Here is a 17,178-nt window from a genome sequence, read left to right as displayed (position 1 = left end):
TTTTTGGAGTATTTATACACAAGACTAAACACATGCATTCATGTAAGACCTTAAAAACCTATTGCTCAAGTCTAATAAACCTACATAATTGACACTATTATTTATACAGAGCTGTGGGGATTTGCTGAACCAGTCAGTACGGCGTAACTATTATTCACAAAGAGCAATGTGGATTTGATGACCAGTATCCATGTTATAGCAATGGCCCTTGAAGCAGCCTGAGGAGCTTCCTTCTTGGGCACTGTCACAGTCAAGACACCATTCTCCATCGAACAAGTCACCCGCTCGACGTCCGCATTTTTCGGCAGTCGGAATCGCCTCCGGAAAGCACCACGCTTCCTCTCGGCACGATGCCATGTATCTCCTGCGGCTTCTTCCTCCTTTGTCCACTCTCCACTGATTTGAAGCACCTTTTTACCTTGTATGCTCACCTTCACCTTCTCTTTCTTTACACCTGGTTGTTTTTTTTTTTTTTTTAAAGAACACTTTGAATTTTTTTTTTTTTTATACAATTTATAGGAGCCCTATGATACTCTGGGAACCTTTTCTATTACCGTCTTTTACATTTTTCTAGATTATTTCTAGGTCTAATTCAAATATAAATAACTCACTCCATATTTTTTTTTATTTTTTTGGACTCTAAGCTTCCAATGATTTATGTTAATTTAAATTTTACCGATTTTATAACTAATTTTTGTACAAATTTTTTTGAAAAACTTGTATTGAAAGGCCGAATCCACTCCAGACTCGGGCGAGTTACTTGACCGAGGCAGGGCCGAGTCAAAGAGATGAAGGGTAAGCATTCATATTTTTGGCAAAGTTAATAATTAATTCCTTCCAATCGTATTTCTATCAAGTCCAAGTACCAAAGAGAAATAGAGAAATACGCAGAAGCAAATATAAGGAAAAAAAAAAAAAACCAGTCTGAAAAAATTCATCAAGAGAAAGCACGAAAATTATGAACTTGAACAGCATAAGACAATACCTTCTCGCCTATTAGCGAGGAATATTGAGTAAAATAGCCATAAGAAATGAATTTTTAACATTTTAAAGATGAATTTTGAAAATTTATTTCCACCAATATCACGCGCTTTTTTTGAATATTTTCAAATTAAATCAAAGGTCATGAATAAGGCGTAAATTTATTTTCATCTCCATCTCCCTTCAAATTATCCATTTTCATACTATGGTAATGATCAAACATGAGGCCAAAAGATGCTGTAGACGAGACAGTGTGTGTATCATATACGATGGTGTACGGTAATCCAGCTGACCTGGAAGGTCAACCCTGAAGATGTGAGCAGTATCAGTTTCGCGCCAGTCCACGTAGACATGGGTGTAGGCTGCCACATCATCAGGGGAACCACGCTTGCTCCTTGTGGGTGTTGGCTCCCACATCTCAAAAGGGTCCCACAAATCGAGTTGGAAGGGATCAAAGGTCCCTCGCCAAGGTCCTAGAGAAGCCATTACTCTCCTCAAACCAGTCTCTCTCCCTTAAACGTGCCCTTAAACCCCCTCTCAGATGTGCCCTAAATATCTCTCTGTGATCCTACCCTACCCTACATTCCCTCTGAATTGTGCCCTTAAATTTGCTTGCCCTTCTCTATATAGGGGTCTCCTCTGCGTCACCGATTGCCTCGTCATCACATCAGTAGCCACGTGGTTATCAGCGAACCACGTGGCAGTTTGTTGTTCAATTCAGAATCGCAGGTGCCGCCAGAGCACATGCCCAAACCGCTACGCGTCCGTTTTTGCCTCAACGTGGTGTTGACGAGGGTTCTAGGCCTATAACGGACCGTTATTTATGTGTAATGATTCAAAATCCGTTCTAACATTGGAATCTAAGGGGTGGGTTATCAAGAACGAAACGTATCCGACGTGGATCGGTACATACCCTTCTCATAGACGTCATGAGAAATTATGCAGGTCATCTTTAGGGTAGAGAGAGAGAGAGAGATGTATTTTTAAGGTAGAGAGATTTGGATAGGATATCGATTAAGAGAGAGATGAAGAAAAAATGATATAAATTGGTGTCTTTCTTCTTTCTCATTTCTCATTTTTAGGGAAGAAGTCAATTTTTTTTAAAAAATTTATATATTTATAATTTATTTTTACTTAAATATATTTATAGATTTAATATTTTATAATAACAATCCCTTTCTTATTGCTTTTTATGATTATTTAAATTATTTTACATATTTTTTTCTATTCCCAAATTCCTACACTTTAAAGAGTTATTCTTAAAAATGTGTAAGAAATTTTATATTTTGAATGACAAACTTTCATGCTCTTAAATTTATTTTTACTTTGTAAATTTTCATTTTATTTAAATTAAACGACTTATGTGATTTTATTGTCATTTTTATCTAAAAAAGTTTGTGGTTTTTCATTTGATACTCAATTTTTTTTAATCACATGCAAAGCACATGCTTCTTACTAGTATAGTAACAAAATGTTAAATTTTCAGCTTTTTATTTTTATTTTTATTTTTTGATGAAATAAAGTAATTTTTCTTAAGTTTGGTTTATTTTTATAGCTATAACTAACTAAATTTAATTGAAAGCTTTTTAAATAAAAAATGAGACCGATATTTTATTTAAATTTTTTTATTATTTTTGTTCAATTTTAATTGTAAAATTAAATTAAAATATAAATTTCAGATCAATAGCATTTAAAAAATTAAAAATTAAAAATTAAAATTGTTTTTGGCTCTTGGATGAAGTTTGTATAATTTTGAACTCAAAGGAAAAGTACCTGTTCACCTTTCAAGCGTCCACAGCCGGTGGACGCAATAGCAACCCTATCGAGAATGAGAAGAGTTTATATTCAAAATGCGAGGTCCTTTTGCAAGTCGATCGCGGTTCAAATCAGAACGTTAGATCGGAACTGGCCCTTTTTTGTTTTGGTCAATTAGCCAAGTATTTTGAAAAAATTTAAAAAATATATACAATATTAAAAAATAAAGAATTTTGTTTGTAATGCATTTTTGAATGCTCTCATTATTTTGGGAAAGATTGGAAATTTTTTTAGTCATTAATATTTATTTTTACATTTTCCTATATTTTTCAAATATTTTGTAAAAATACCACCGTGCACAAATCGATTATTTAAAATCCATTTTTTTCCATTAGTTTTCAACTTCATTTCGATATGTTTTATTTAATTATGCTTTAAATAGACTTTTCATATTTTATTAGATTTTGTTTTGTATTTTTTTAACGCTTTTTTAACAACCCCTGACTTATCCGGTTAGGCAGGTTGAACCATTTCTGGCTCCATGTCCGGTTAATCACTCCGGTTTGTTTATTACTATAATGACCTTGGAGATGGAGTTAGGAGCAAAAACATGTCATAACCCATGCATTTTAGTTTTGGTCGCCTTTTGGAAAAGTATACAATTAGATCATTTATTTTCTTTTTATCTTTGATTCAAGGTGGTTGCACCCAATCTTGACTTTGGATATGAAATTAGGTAGATGCATTTATTGCATTGACCAATCTCAAAATTCAAAAAGAATACTGGAGCTATCACATTTCACATCGGATGGTTATAATTCTGTCGACCTTGTACCAAAAAGTGAATGGTCTCATTATATATAATCCCGCTTTTAGTATTAGTCTTTTAGATTTATAATTTTTGAGGTCAAAAAATAAAAAAAATCGTATGATTTGTGAATAACTAAAATGAATGCTGAATGGTCAAATCTAAAAATGCTTATATCAAATGTTTAAACTTATTATTCTTCACGGTGATTGATATTCCGGACAAATAATATTTCCCTCCAAATCTAATATTATTTTTTAAAACTTTTAGTATTAGTCTTTTAGATTTATAATTTTTGAGGTCAAAAAATAAAAATATCCTATGATTTGTGAATAACTAAAATGAATGCTGAATGGTCAAATCTAAAAATGCTTATATCAAATGTTTAAAACTTATTATTCTTCACGGTGATTGATATTCCAGACAAATAATATTTCCCTCCAAAGCTATATTATTTTTTAATATGACCGCATTTGAATAAGCTTGATAAGTTGTTCAAAATGTACTTTATTTTTCTAAAGCCAAAAAATAATATGTTCCCCAAGTGCGTATCATTCACTTCCTATCGAGAATATTCATTTGGTGATCTTAAGTAGGCCCCATAATTTCTGCCCCAAGAAATCTCCTAGTTTTGGCTTTAGGAGAGAACATAAATCATACATGAAAATACTTTTGGGCGTGTTCGTATGAATCATTTTTGGAGGATTTATATTCATATTCTCTGATTATCAAGATGGGGCCACATCAGCTAATAAGAGAATCTCAGGTTTTTCTGAAGAGGCTCAGTGTTCATTATTTATGTGAATATATAGACTTATCTATTATAAGACAAATTACATATGAGAAAATAAAAAAATAACTCACAGTTTCTTATACTATACCCAGACTTGCCATAAATACAAGATATTTTATTTACCATTCCTAAATATACATAGAGTAATAATCCTATGAGACCCTCCCACACCCATGTGTGTAGGACCCCAAAGGATCACCATTAAATTTGATACAGATCTCTAAAACAGTTATCACATGTGTGTGAGACTTGACTTTTTTAGAGAGATGTGCCAAATTTAATGGTGATCCTTTAAGTTGCTATACACATGGGTGTGAGAGGGTCTCATAAGAACATTTCCCATATACATATTACAATATATACCTTCCATATTAATGAGGTATACAATATATACATTCTTTTCATACTCCCCCTCAAATGCAAGATGTTATGAGAGAGAGTAACTGGTAGATGCAATGGTTGTCAAGCTCAGATTGCTTGATCAACAAGCACATAAAGCAACGGCGGATTAACAAGCCTCCGGAACAGATGGCCTCCGGAATTGAAGGTCATATCACAGTAGGCCCGATCAATCCGATAAAAATTCCAAAGAGAAAAATAAATCCGATAAAAATTCTAAAGAGCAAAATAGATTAGAGAGTCGAAAACGACTCGACAAAGAGACAGATTCGAGAGTCAAAACACAACTCAGATGACATATCAAAGAGTCAAAATACAACTCAGCAGAGAGCTCAAATCTGAGGTAAAAGCTCAGATGAGAGATGAATCTGGATTTGATACCATATGAAGAGTCTCATATTTGTTTAAAAAGACTCAATATCCATTAATAGTATGAATGTACAGACTTGCCTATTATAGATAAATTACAGATGAGAAAATACAGAAATAAATCACCGTTTCCTATACTATACCAAGACTTACCATAAATACAAGATATTGTATCTATCCTTCCTAAATCTACATATTACAATATATATCTTTCATATTAACCAGGTGTACAATATATACTTTCCTTTCACAGCTAACAGATGGACCATTTGAATATGATAAAATAATTATCAAAACTAATGTTTGTCTGTCTTTGGTCAGTTGGACCATTTGATTTTGACCCGTATTGATAGGCTGAATAATATTGGAAACCTTTTTTTGCAATATATTTTATGTTTTTAAATTATTAATTTTATTTCTCCTTTCTTATTCCTATTCAAATGATTCTACTGGTGATCAAACTGATTTGATCGGAGTAGACCTCTAACTAATTTAGTTGCCAAGCTAATCTTGTATCATAGGTGTTATCCTCTTTTGCAGTTCTATTGATTCAAAAGAATTTGTCTACAACCCTTTTTGGAAATCAGCTTTGGTTAGAATGTCCCACCAACCATCAATATTTTATGAGCCAAACGATTTCATGCTCGCGATAGAGCTTAAGGGCCTTTTATTCCCTCAGGCAAAACAATCTGGAAATATTTTTAGGACCTCAAAATTAAAAAATGTAGCCTCTTCAACCCATATGCTATACTCGATTTTTTTTAAAACAATCCAAATTGCATTATCTAGGGCTTGAAAAAAGAAGAAGAAAAAGAACAATGCATCGAGATTGAATAGAAGCCATTCAATTTTTTGAAAGTAAGATCTAAGTGAGACAAAACTCAAAACTCAAAATGCAAATTCTTTATTTGAATATAATGATCTACTGATTTTTAGGTGGATCTGAAAATTTTGGATCTAAAAGGTCTTCTCACATTAAACTTTTGCATGAGAAAGTAAATGTACAGTATGCACCCATGAGCACTGCGAGCTAGCAGATTCTTATTATTTTTTAAAATCCATGTTGGAGACGCTCTTTCCCTTTTATCTTTTCTATTTGCCCTTTATTTTATAGTAGGGAAATGATCTAAAACAACGATTGTATAGTAGTATAATGCAACCACACTTCTAGAAAATTATATTTTTAACATTTGTAGAACCCCAAATTTTGCCCACACATTTTTTTCATCCTCATAATCAATGCTACAAAAAAAAAATTTAATTTGTCCCCTAGATATGATCAAAGTTAGTACCCATCCAACAATAAGTCTCTACCATCCATTGGGTGAATTTCAAGATCTAGGCCTTAACAAATTCAAAATCATAATTTTCTTTTTTAGCAGTATTAATCTAATGATGGTAACGCTAGATAGATATTTTGGGAATAAAAAAATCCTTCTAAAGCCTATATCTAACCATCTCAATAAAATGGACGGCTTATATTAATTGGGCTAGAATGAAAACTTTCTACAACGTGTTTTCAAAATTTTCGTTTTTGTGATTGTTCTTCATAATCAAAAGAGTGTACATTTAAAAATTCGTGTCAAACAAATATCTCTAACATGGTCTTTAAAGATGGTTGCATTATACTACTACACAACTTTTGCATGAAATCATTCCCCTTTATAATATTTTAAGAGTGCCCAATTCAACAATGGGATTTGTAGAATGCATGACCTTCATGAGAATGTATGTTTGGAACTAATTCTTGGTTTCTCACTATTTCAATTTAAAAAGTAAGTCAAGAAATTGAAGGGAGGTTTTACTTAGGACACGGTTTCATTGCGACTAGCTTGTATATTGTAGAAATACGGGGTTCGCAATAAATATATTTTGATCTTAATTTTTAGAGAATATATAATCTTTAACATGGAGATCATGAATATGAAAAAAAAAAAAAAATCAAAAACTAAAAATAATAATTATATTAACAAAACATTTGGACCATAAGTTACAATTGTTTTTAGATGGACCACCTATTTGCATCCATCTTTAAGATAGATGCTTTATACCTATGGACCGCATATTGTAGAAATACGGTCCAACCCTCATAAAACAATTTTCCTTTTACTTAAGACTATAAATAACATAAGCAAACTTTTGCTAGCAATGTGTTTTTCGCTAAAAGATTATAAGAATTGTATACCACGAGACTATTTACCTTAGCACAAAGAGATCACAATTACTTACATCCATCCGATGTGAAATCTGATAGCTTGGGTGTGTCACAAAGTTCGAGAAATTTTTTTTTGAAATTTGAGCGTGGTCAATGAAATAAATAAAGCCATTCAATTTCACATCCAATGGTCAAGATTAATTGTGACCATCTTGTACTAAAAATAAATAGTCTCACTATATACTTTTCCAAGATTATATATTCTCTTAGGAGCGCATCTTACAATGTACCCCTCTGTGATAAGGACAATGGAATATCTTTAAAACCCCAAATTTTGGGATGTAATCTATTTAACTTAACGATCTTAAATTTTGGGATGTAATCTATTTAACTTAACAATCTCATAAAGAGATAAAAAAAAAAATATATGAGCTTTGTATGTGCTTCGAAAAACTAGTGGATTACTTGTATTGCACGTAGAAATGTATACTCAGTATCCTAATTTCTATGGTTTTATATTATATGTCCGCCTTCTATATTTTACTATTTATACTAATGTTATCAGGATAAAATCGGCTATCAAAATGATGGGAGTTCAACTGCAACCAGTCTAATTAAATTTAAAAAATATAAATAAAACTATGAAAAATAATTTAAAAATATATAATATTAGGAAACAATTATTCAACATTCTTGGCTGATCAAACCAGTTGAAACCAATTGGTTGGCCAAAACTGGTTAAATACAAGTTTTGTCCAATTTTTTACTATGCTCAATTTTTACTTGGAAAATTTACAAAAAAAAAAAACCCCAAGACCATGCTTTTTATGCAACTTACCTCCAACCTAACCTTTCACTCATTTCTTCCCCCAACACAAACTTTCTATGCAAATATCCTCCAAGGAAAAAATTTCATTTTTTTAAAACGGAAATGCCCTTCCAATGCACAAAAATCGTTTTTGCCAGATTTGACGTTGACTTTTGGACCCGGATAGCATATTGCCGGAGCGCAGAAGTGCCGGACCGCCCTAAGACAACTACCAAACGCAAACTAAGTATTACCGTACCGCCTTTTACATAGTGCCAGATACCTGGAATCCAGTAACATCTATCGCGGGACCGCCTTTGCAACTGCCGGACTGCCATTTGCAACTGCTGGACCTCCCTTTGCAACTGTCGGACCTCATTTTACACAGTGTTGGAGCCCTACTGTCTGACTGCATTTTACCTAGTGCCTGCGCCCATACCACCGGATTGCACTTTACATATTGTCGGAGGCATGGATAAGGTAAAAATAAAGGAGGAAAGTTTAGAGATTTTTTCTTATTTTTTATTTGGTCGGGGGTTATTTGCTTGGAAAGTGTATTTTTTTAAAAAAAATGATAAATTGAGGGGAAGTTGCATTAAAAATTTCATCTTGGGGTTTTTTTGTAATTTTTTTTTACTTTACAACAGGCCAAGACATCAATCATTTTTACAACCAATCAAACTTCCTCTCTGTACTCACCTTTAGTTGCATTCATGCAATGAAGCTGATGATAGCACACAGCATTGGCCTTTTTATCATGTGGGGCTGGTTCTCCACGTCAGGAAAATAGCAAAAGAATCACGAGCACTAAAAGGTATAGTACTCAATTTTTAGTTGGTTTTGATTACTCCTGTTCTTTTGCTTGGCCGTATAGGTACCAAGCTCTTTTTCTTTATTCACTCTTTCCTATGAGACCTTTTATCCCCTTTCAGTAAGGATCATCATTAGTGTTTCACAAGTTAACCAAAAAAAATTAGTACTAACCTACTAGGGATGGCAAAAAAAATTGGTACTAACCTACTAGGGATGGCAAAAAAAATTAGTACTAACCTACTAGGGATGGCAATGGGTTGGGTCCGCACCTAAAAGTATAGTGCGGGACGAGGATCGACCTGTCGAGTCAAATTTTTGAATACATACCCAGACCTGGATATTGTCTACCTCTCGGGTCTTAGATCGGGTCTAGGTCTATTGCCACCCTTTAAGATCACCTTTAGTTAAAGGAGATAGTGATGGAAATGAACTGATGAGGAATCCTAAAAATTATGCCTTGAACGCTTTGGACTACAGGCTTTGGGTCCTAAAGATCGGGTGCAGAGAGCAGTGCTAGCTCTTGTAGCTATGGAGCACACAACTTGGTCCTGATCGGTTTTATTGTTGAGGTGTCTTGATTTAAGTTTAAAATAAATATCTAGTTTGATTTAAAACTGGTCAAAATTAGCTATGAAGCACACAACTTGGCCCTGATCAGTTTGATTGTTGAAGTGTCTTGATTTAAGTTTAAAGTAAATATCTAGTTTGATTTAAAACTAGTCAACATAAAAAAGCAGTGCTAGCTCTTGTATAATACACAACTTACTCCCAACCGATATGATTGCCGAGGTCTCTTAATACGAGTTTAAAGAAAAAATCTAGTTTTAATTTAAAATTGGACTATATGGTTTCAAGTAGTTCGATTGGTTAAACAAAATTGAAAATTTGTTGCTTAACCTATTTTATATTCAAAATATTATTTTTATTATTATATTTTAAAAATATCTAATCCAATTGATTTGACAGATAATCGAGCTCATTTTTATCGGAATAGACCCTACTACGTTTTAGTAGCCAATCCGATCCTGATGACTATGCCACAAAGTATACACTATATTCGAAGATCACAAAGTCAATAGATGACAAATGCAGAACAGCAGTCTCTAAGAGAAGCCTCTCCAAGTATCGAACTAGGAGTGCTCTTCATGGAGAGATGTCTCCGAGAGAAGCCTCTCCAAGTATCCAATTGGCCCTAATAATTTTGTTAAAAACTTAAACCGTTAGAATTATATTTCCCCATAAACTAATGAAAGAAGTTTATTTAGAGTCTATGTTCTAATCAATCAAATCAGAGCAAACCTCAAAAATTTTATTAGAAGAGGTTATTTTGATAGCCAAATATCTTCAAATTAATGATCTCCACATCATGATTCATAGACATGAGAAAAAATAGATTTCAAGTTTTGAAAATGATAGATATTTTTTTTACTATCAATTACCTATTTTTTTAGAATGAAATTTAAGGAAAAAGTTTATATAGAGATGAGGTTCTAAACAATCAAATTAGAGCCCACCTAAAAAAATTTGCTAGAAGAAAGGTTGTTTTGATGCCCAAATATCTTCAAAATGATCATCGAGACATCAAGATGTATGGGCATAAGAAAAAAAATGAATTTTAGGTTTTAGAAATAGTAATATACATTTTTAGACGGTTAATTTTTAAGATTTTCATAAATATGCCCGATCTACATTATTTTTGAAATTTTAAATTCTACAATTAGAATTCATAGATATGCCCGATCTATATTATTTTTGAAGTATTAAATTTTATAATTAGATATAAAAATATATTTTAAAACTACCACAAAGATTTACAGTATTGAAACTACATTTCTCGATACTATTATTTGGAGGTGCGCTTTACTTTGATGGTCTGGAGGGTCGGCCGTATGCAAACCGCACCCATATTATATTGCTAAATTTCCATCTCCAAGAGTCCTAGAGGATCAATCTTCCGAAGATCTCCCTTGACCAGGATTTCTCTGCAATTCGATAAAGATGCCACGATTTACCAAACCACCACGCTGCGGCCTCCCTCTCTCTCTAGACGGTGTAACAACCGATAACTCTTTCTCTCTCTTGATAAATCCGCTCCCAACTCTCACATATCCCTTCCACCCCGAACCCATATCTGTTTCTCTCTCTACAACTCTCATCAGTGAATGGCCCTGCAATCAAAGGCTTGTTCGCCGCAAATGGCCGAAAACCCAATTCGTTTTGGCATCTTGGGTTGCGCCACCATAGCAATAAAGCTCTCGAGGGCCATTAACCGCGCCCCAAATGCTTGCCTTTGTGCAGTGGCCAGCCGCTCCTTGGAAAAGGCCAGAGCTTTCGCCTCCGATAATGGCTTCCCCCCGAATTCCAGAGCCTATGGAGCCTATCAAGAGCTCCTTGATGACCCGCATGTCGATGCGGTCTACATTCCACTCCCGACGAGCTTCCATATTGAGTGGGCGGTAAAGGCGGCCAAGAGGAAGAAGCATATTTTGCTCGAGAAACCAGCTGCTCTGAATGTTGCAGAGCTTGATGTCATATTGGGGGCTTGTGAAGATAATGGGATTCAATTCATGGATGGGACTATGTGGATGCATCACCCTAGGACTGCCAAGATGAAGGAGCTTCTCGTGGATTCGCAGAGATTCGGGGAGTTGAAATTGGTTTGCTCTCTCTCTCTCTCTCTCTCTCTCTCTTCATCACTCTCTCTCTCTTCGATGATAATTGACGCCCCACTATTGTAAGAAGACATATCATTTTCTTTGTTGTTTGGATCATTCCTTTTGGTTTGAAGAAGTTTGGAGTTATTTTTTTTGTCGGGAAATCTAGGTATCTCTGGAAGAGCACTTTCCTAGAATGATCATGCCTTTTCTTTTTTATTTTTTCTTTTTTTTTTCCAAAATAAAAATTTGAAGTGAATTTTTTGTTGGGTAATCTAGTTATTTCTGTAAGAACACTTTCCTTGAAAGATCATTCCTTTCCTTCTTTTGGGAAAAAAAAAACTATGGTGTGATGTTTTGCTGTTATCTTTGTAAGAGCTCTTTACTTGAAAGATCATTCCTTTTTCTTTGAAGAACTTTGCAGTGATTTTTTTGTTGGGTAATCTAGTTATCTCTGTAAGAGCATTTCAGTATTTCATGTTTTTGAATTATGTTGAATAGGGAATTCCCGGTTGGTGAATTGGGAGGAGGTCTAAAGCTTTAATTTGTTTTATGGCAACCAGTGTAGCAGCACTGGGCTGAGTCCGAGTCCGAGTCCGAGTCCGGACTAGGACTCAGGCTCAGCAGAGTAACTCGTGGCCGAGGCCATAATGGTGGCGAGTTCCATGTGGCAACTTGTCAGGCACCAAAAAAAACATATGAAAAAAATATAAAAATTGTTAAAAAATATAGATATTTTAAAATATATTTGTAGATGATTTTGATAGTTTTTAAGATGATTTGGGAACTTTTCTTATCAAATGATCCAATTTTTTACTTTTCCCTTTTATATTTTTCTGAAATCTTCATGTTATTTTTATCTTATATTATCTTTCAATGACTTCTATTACTCTTTTAGTTTTTTCCGATTCTTAACTATTTTTTAAAAAAGAGAAAAATTTATATAGAGTTGAGGCTCTAAACAATCAAATTGGAGAGTCTCTAAACAATCAAATTGGAGCCTACCACAAAAATTTCACTAGAAGAGGTTGTTTTGATGCTCAATATCCTCAAATTGATCATCTTGACATCAAGATGCATGGATATGAGAAAAACAATAGATTTCATGTTTTGAAAATAGTGTATTTTATAACGCATTTTTGGACCATTAATTTTCAAGATTTTCAAGTTTTCATAGATATGTCGAACTACAATATTTTTTAAGCTTTAAACTTTGTAAATAAAGATGAAAATATGTTTTAAGGCTATCACAAACATTTCCAGTATTGAAACCAGATTTCTTGACACTATTTGAAGGTAGGCTCGTATTTGATTGTTTAGAGCCTAGGCTCTATACAAACCACACCCTTAAAAAAATTGACTTTATTTATTTTCTGAAGTCTAATATTTTTCGGTGGTGTACCTTACTTGGGCAAGTCCCGAGTAACTTTCTCGGGCCAGTGGGGAGTTCCTGGCCTGAGATGATTCTTAAAAGATCAATTGCAACTTTGGTGTCTGTGATACGATTTATTGTAGTCTACATTTCTGTGTGTTGTTCTGTACACGCTTTTAACTTTGGAACTTTTCTTTTTCTGTGGTTAGTTTGATTCTGAATTCTTGACAAACGCCATTTGATTATTACCTGGATATTCGTAGATCTTCGGATTTGATTTGTTTGGATAAGGGGGCTAGAATACTTTTGTTCGTATTCTATGCTAACAGTATAAAAAAAAAAAAAAAGCTTTTGTTCATATTCTACTTTATGTCAAGGTTTGCTGATATGGGGTTTCATTGCTGTCCCTTATGGTTAGCTTTGAATACGCTAAAGGTTGGTGTAACTTATTTGAAAAAGAGATTAGTTTGGACGTTTGCGGCTAAAAATGCTCAGCAGCTTTCTTTAGTAAATCATTTCTTATTAGTCACAAATAATCTTTTTTTCTTTTTCCAAATACTCAGGTTTGATGTGGCAGTGCTATTTCCTCTTTGATGGGAAAAGCAAGATATTTCATGAATTTGCCGAGTGTAGTAAGAAAATTGGGATTCGTGTAATGTTTAAGTGGTTGTGTAAACTTTCCAATCCAAATGTTTTGTTTTATTAATTATTGTGATTTTAAGATCTTCCTTATGCAGTAGGGGATCTTTAGGTTTAGGGCCCAATGTGGGAATTTGAGGATGGAAGGATTTAGCTATGCCAATCAATATTCAAATTTCTGGTCTTTGTTATATAATTTTCTGGGGCTTTTATGAGAAATTCAGGTTGTGTTTTTTTTTACTGCAACAGGCTTCCTTCTAAAATTTGTAGTGAGACAATCTGGTCAAAACAGCTATAGGTTTTGGTACTTTTCGCTGCTGATATAGTAACTTGTATCCTATTCATCCAAATTGGTTTGGCCTTTAATTACCACTTCTGAATTCGCATTTATTTGTTGCATATTATTGAGACTTGTGAAATTGATTTATGTGCTTTGTTTATGGAGAGAGGACGTGAGCAGTCGTTGTCCTTTTTCCTTTTTTGGTTGATGCGAAGTATGAATCATATACACTCCATGTGCTTAATTAATTTCTTGATGAGTTGAATCAGAATTTTTTGTTGGGTTCATTTGATTTCACGGCCAACCCCAAATAGTTGGGATAAAGCTCGAATGAGGATAATGATGATGGGTTCATCTCATGCTTATAAATATCTTGTATGCAATGAAAAATAACTTGTTTCAAGTTGGCAAAACTCATGCGAGTCAACTTTGACTCTCCAGGTGGGCAAGTATTAAATTATAAATGAAAAACTTGGGATGTAGGTATTTTATCATACATAATTTACTATGTTGAATTTGACACATACAAGGTGTTTCCAATGTGGTAGTGCTGTGGTGTGACTCATGTAATGAGGTGGGTTTGGTTCCCATAATAGACATTTTGTTTTCTTAAAGAGTACAAACAAGAATTTGGAAAACTCATTTTTTCCAAGTACATTGTTCAACTTGACTAGTTGGTTTATTTTTGTACCATGACCAAGTTGGCAACTGGGGATACAAGTTTTTTGAACACTGGTTCCATGTATCAAAATATATAAAAGAAAACATTGCATATAATATATTAGTTGTTGTCTTTTTATCTCCTGGGGTTTTTCATACTTCAGCTTTTGAGATTTTGCGTAAGCGTTGGCTGCAAACCCAGAAGTTGAAATGTCAAGATGGGTTTATCTATACCCCATGTCTATGGCGTATAACCCATCATTGTTTATATTTTGAGATATATTCCTATGTTAGATGTCTCACTTCGTTGGTGGATTATCTTATTTTGAAATTTAGTATTTCATTGTCTCAGTGACCTTACTTTTCCATGCTTTGGCTGGGCCACAGAAATTGGGGTCACTGGATGGAGAGAGAGAAAGAGAGAGAGCATCAATGATTTCTATCTACACTCACACAACGTCATTGTTCTCCAAAAAAACACCAGCATTAACAATTTCCCCCACCGTCTTGCCTCTTTTATCTCTGTTTCTAAAACTGTTCTTCCAGGTAGTTAGCACAGCTTTGCTTGGGACCGATCCAGAATTCCTTAAGAACGACATCAGGGTGAAGCCTAACCTCGACGCCCTTGGATCCCTAGGTGACGTTGGGTGGTATTGCATCAGGTCTATCCTTTGGGCCCACGATTACAAGCTACCCAAGAGTGCCAGAGCTCTACCAGGGCCAGTCATTAATGAAGCTGGGGTGATTCTCGAATGTGGGGCTTCACTATTTTGGGAAGATGGAAATATAGCAGTCTTTCAGTGCTCTTTTATAGGCAATACAACCATGGATGTAACTGTACATGGAAGCAAAGGAACTCTGAAGTTAAGGGATTTCATCATTCCTTTCGAGGAGAAGTCTGGGAGCTTTGAATTTGGTTCTGAGCATGCATTTAATGAGTTTGTGAGTGGCTGGGCTGTGAAGCCCAGCACACATTCGGTTATGACTGATTTGCCTCAAGAAGTTCTCATGGTGAAGGAATTCTCGAGGTTGGTAGCAAGTATTAGGGATTCTAAAGGAAACCCAGATAAGAAATGGCCAGAAATTACAAGAAAGACGCAGAGGGTTTTGGATGCAGTGAAGTCTTCTATAGTAAAGGGTTTCGAGACTGTGGAGCTCTAAGATGGAATATCAGAGATGAAGTTCTCATTAATTTTGGAATATATTTGGGTACGTCTTGTGTCTATGGAATGTACATTTTCCATGAATGAAAAAGAAAAAGGAACTGGCATCCTGTCATATAGACTGTGGGGATGGGCATCTGGGTTTTTCTATTGTTTGTTCTGAAAATTAAGTTCATTAGTCATGAAGTTTTGGTTTTGGGCATATGGGTTTTTATTGTCTGTTCAGAAAATGAACTGTTTTAGTTATGGAACTCTGATTTTAGGCATATGGTTTTCCATGTAATGCAAGTGCTCCAATTTAGATCATATTTCTGGTACATTTCTGATTGCCACCATTATTGGTCTCATTTCTTGTTAGCCATTCATGGTTCTTGTTCTTTGCTTATGATAGATTATGATATGTTTTTCATTGGTTATTATGAGGAAGGAAACATTTCACAGGCTGTGAAATGTTTCTAGAATGGAGCAAAAATTTCCTCTCGAATTTTAGTTCAAAGTATTCCCTTGCCGTGTTTTGGCTGAGATGTTTTCGGCTTATTGGAACCTGAATCTTTGGCTGGAATTCAGAGATTTGATTTTGATGAAGTTTTATGTTTTCTTTGACTGTTTTTACTCCAATCAGATTGGCTCAATTTCAGAGGTTTACTTTTGTTTTTGAAGGTTTTTTTTTTCTTTGCTGTTTCAATCTAAATTACAAAGGAGTCTGAGATGAGAAGTGGTTAGAATGCTTGAATTGGCTTCGACAGCTGAAGTAAAAGGCTTACTACCAACTGAAAATTGTAGTGTTGCTAGGCGATCATGAATTTAGTTCTGTGAAGTTGATCTCTCTATCTCTTAAGTCCTTTCAGACCATGCCAACCGTCAGATGTGATGTTGAGGGATGGGGTATGTCATTCCTCCGTTTAGAGTTCGTCAATCTAAGCGACGGAACATCCCTGGAGAGTTCATCAATCCAAGCGAGGGAACATCCCTCGCGACCCGAATCAAGTGCGCTCATTGTACACATTTCCTTTAAGAAGGTTATTAATGCATCTTGTCGTGTTGTATTTTTTTTTTTCTTTTTTTTTTATTTAGGGTTCAGGATCTCAGGCAGTTTTTCTTATTGATCTTAGGGTTTAGGGTTTCTCTTTTTCTTTTAAAAAGATTGGCATTTTGTGTCAAAATATGTTTTTTTTTTTCTTTCAACAAATTGAATTACTTTACGAGGGTTACAATATTAAATAGATATTGACACTAGTGTCTGGTGTCCAACACATGCTCACTAGTTCATATGAACATATTAGTTCAACAACTCAGATTGAATCTAGACCGATCATGATATCATTTTGTATTTTAATTTTGATTTTTTTTTTACAAATCTAAATAACTTGAAACTTTAGACGTTCATTCTTCGACGTACATAATAAAAATATTTTAAAAATAATTCGTGAAAAATAAATTGACTTTTTTAATATTGTCTTTTTGCTTTCTCCATTTATGATAGTTCTCTCAAAGCATCATAAAAAACGTGTCATTGGCTAGTAGTACAA

General features: G+C 34.2%; 2 protein-coding genes across 2 annotated transcripts; one reads left to right on the top strand and one right to left on the bottom strand.

Moving 5' to 3' along the window:
• Positions 1-101: 101 nt before the first annotated feature.
• On the bottom strand, positions 102-1,467 carry LOC18422377 (18.1 kDa class I heat shock protein). Its single transcript, XM_006827048.1, has 2 exons — positions 1,275-1,467; positions 102-454 (listed from the first exon to the last, which is right to left on the bottom strand). The coding sequence occupies exons 1-2, from the start codon at positions 1,465-1,467 to the stop codon at positions 102-104; spliced, it is 546 nt and encodes a 181-aa protein (XP_006827111.1).
• A 9,252-nt stretch (positions 1,468-10,719) lies between these two features.
• On the top strand, positions 10,720-15,955 carry LOC18422376 (Oxidoreductase family protein). The gene is made up of 2 exons (XM_006827047.4): positions 10,720-11,538; positions 15,033-15,955. Exons 1-2 carry the CDS (start codon positions 11,044-11,046, stop codon positions 15,645-15,647), a joined length of 1,110 nt encoding a protein of 369 aa, XP_006827110.1. The 5' UTR covers positions 10,720-11,043; the 3' UTR covers positions 15,648-15,955.
• Positions 15,956-17,178: the final 1,223 nt, after the last annotated feature.

Source organism: Amborella trichopoda, chromosome 4, assembly GCF_054954075.1.
Source record: "Amborella trichopoda isolate Santa Cruz 75 chromosome 4, AtrichopodaSantaCruz75HAP2 v2.0, whole genome shotgun sequence".
NCBI lineage: Eukaryota > Viridiplantae > Streptophyta > Magnoliopsida > Amborellales > Amborellaceae > Amborella > Amborella trichopoda.
The sequence above is the reverse complement of the archived record's forward strand: the minus strand, read 5'-3'. Positions and strand labels throughout refer to the sequence as shown.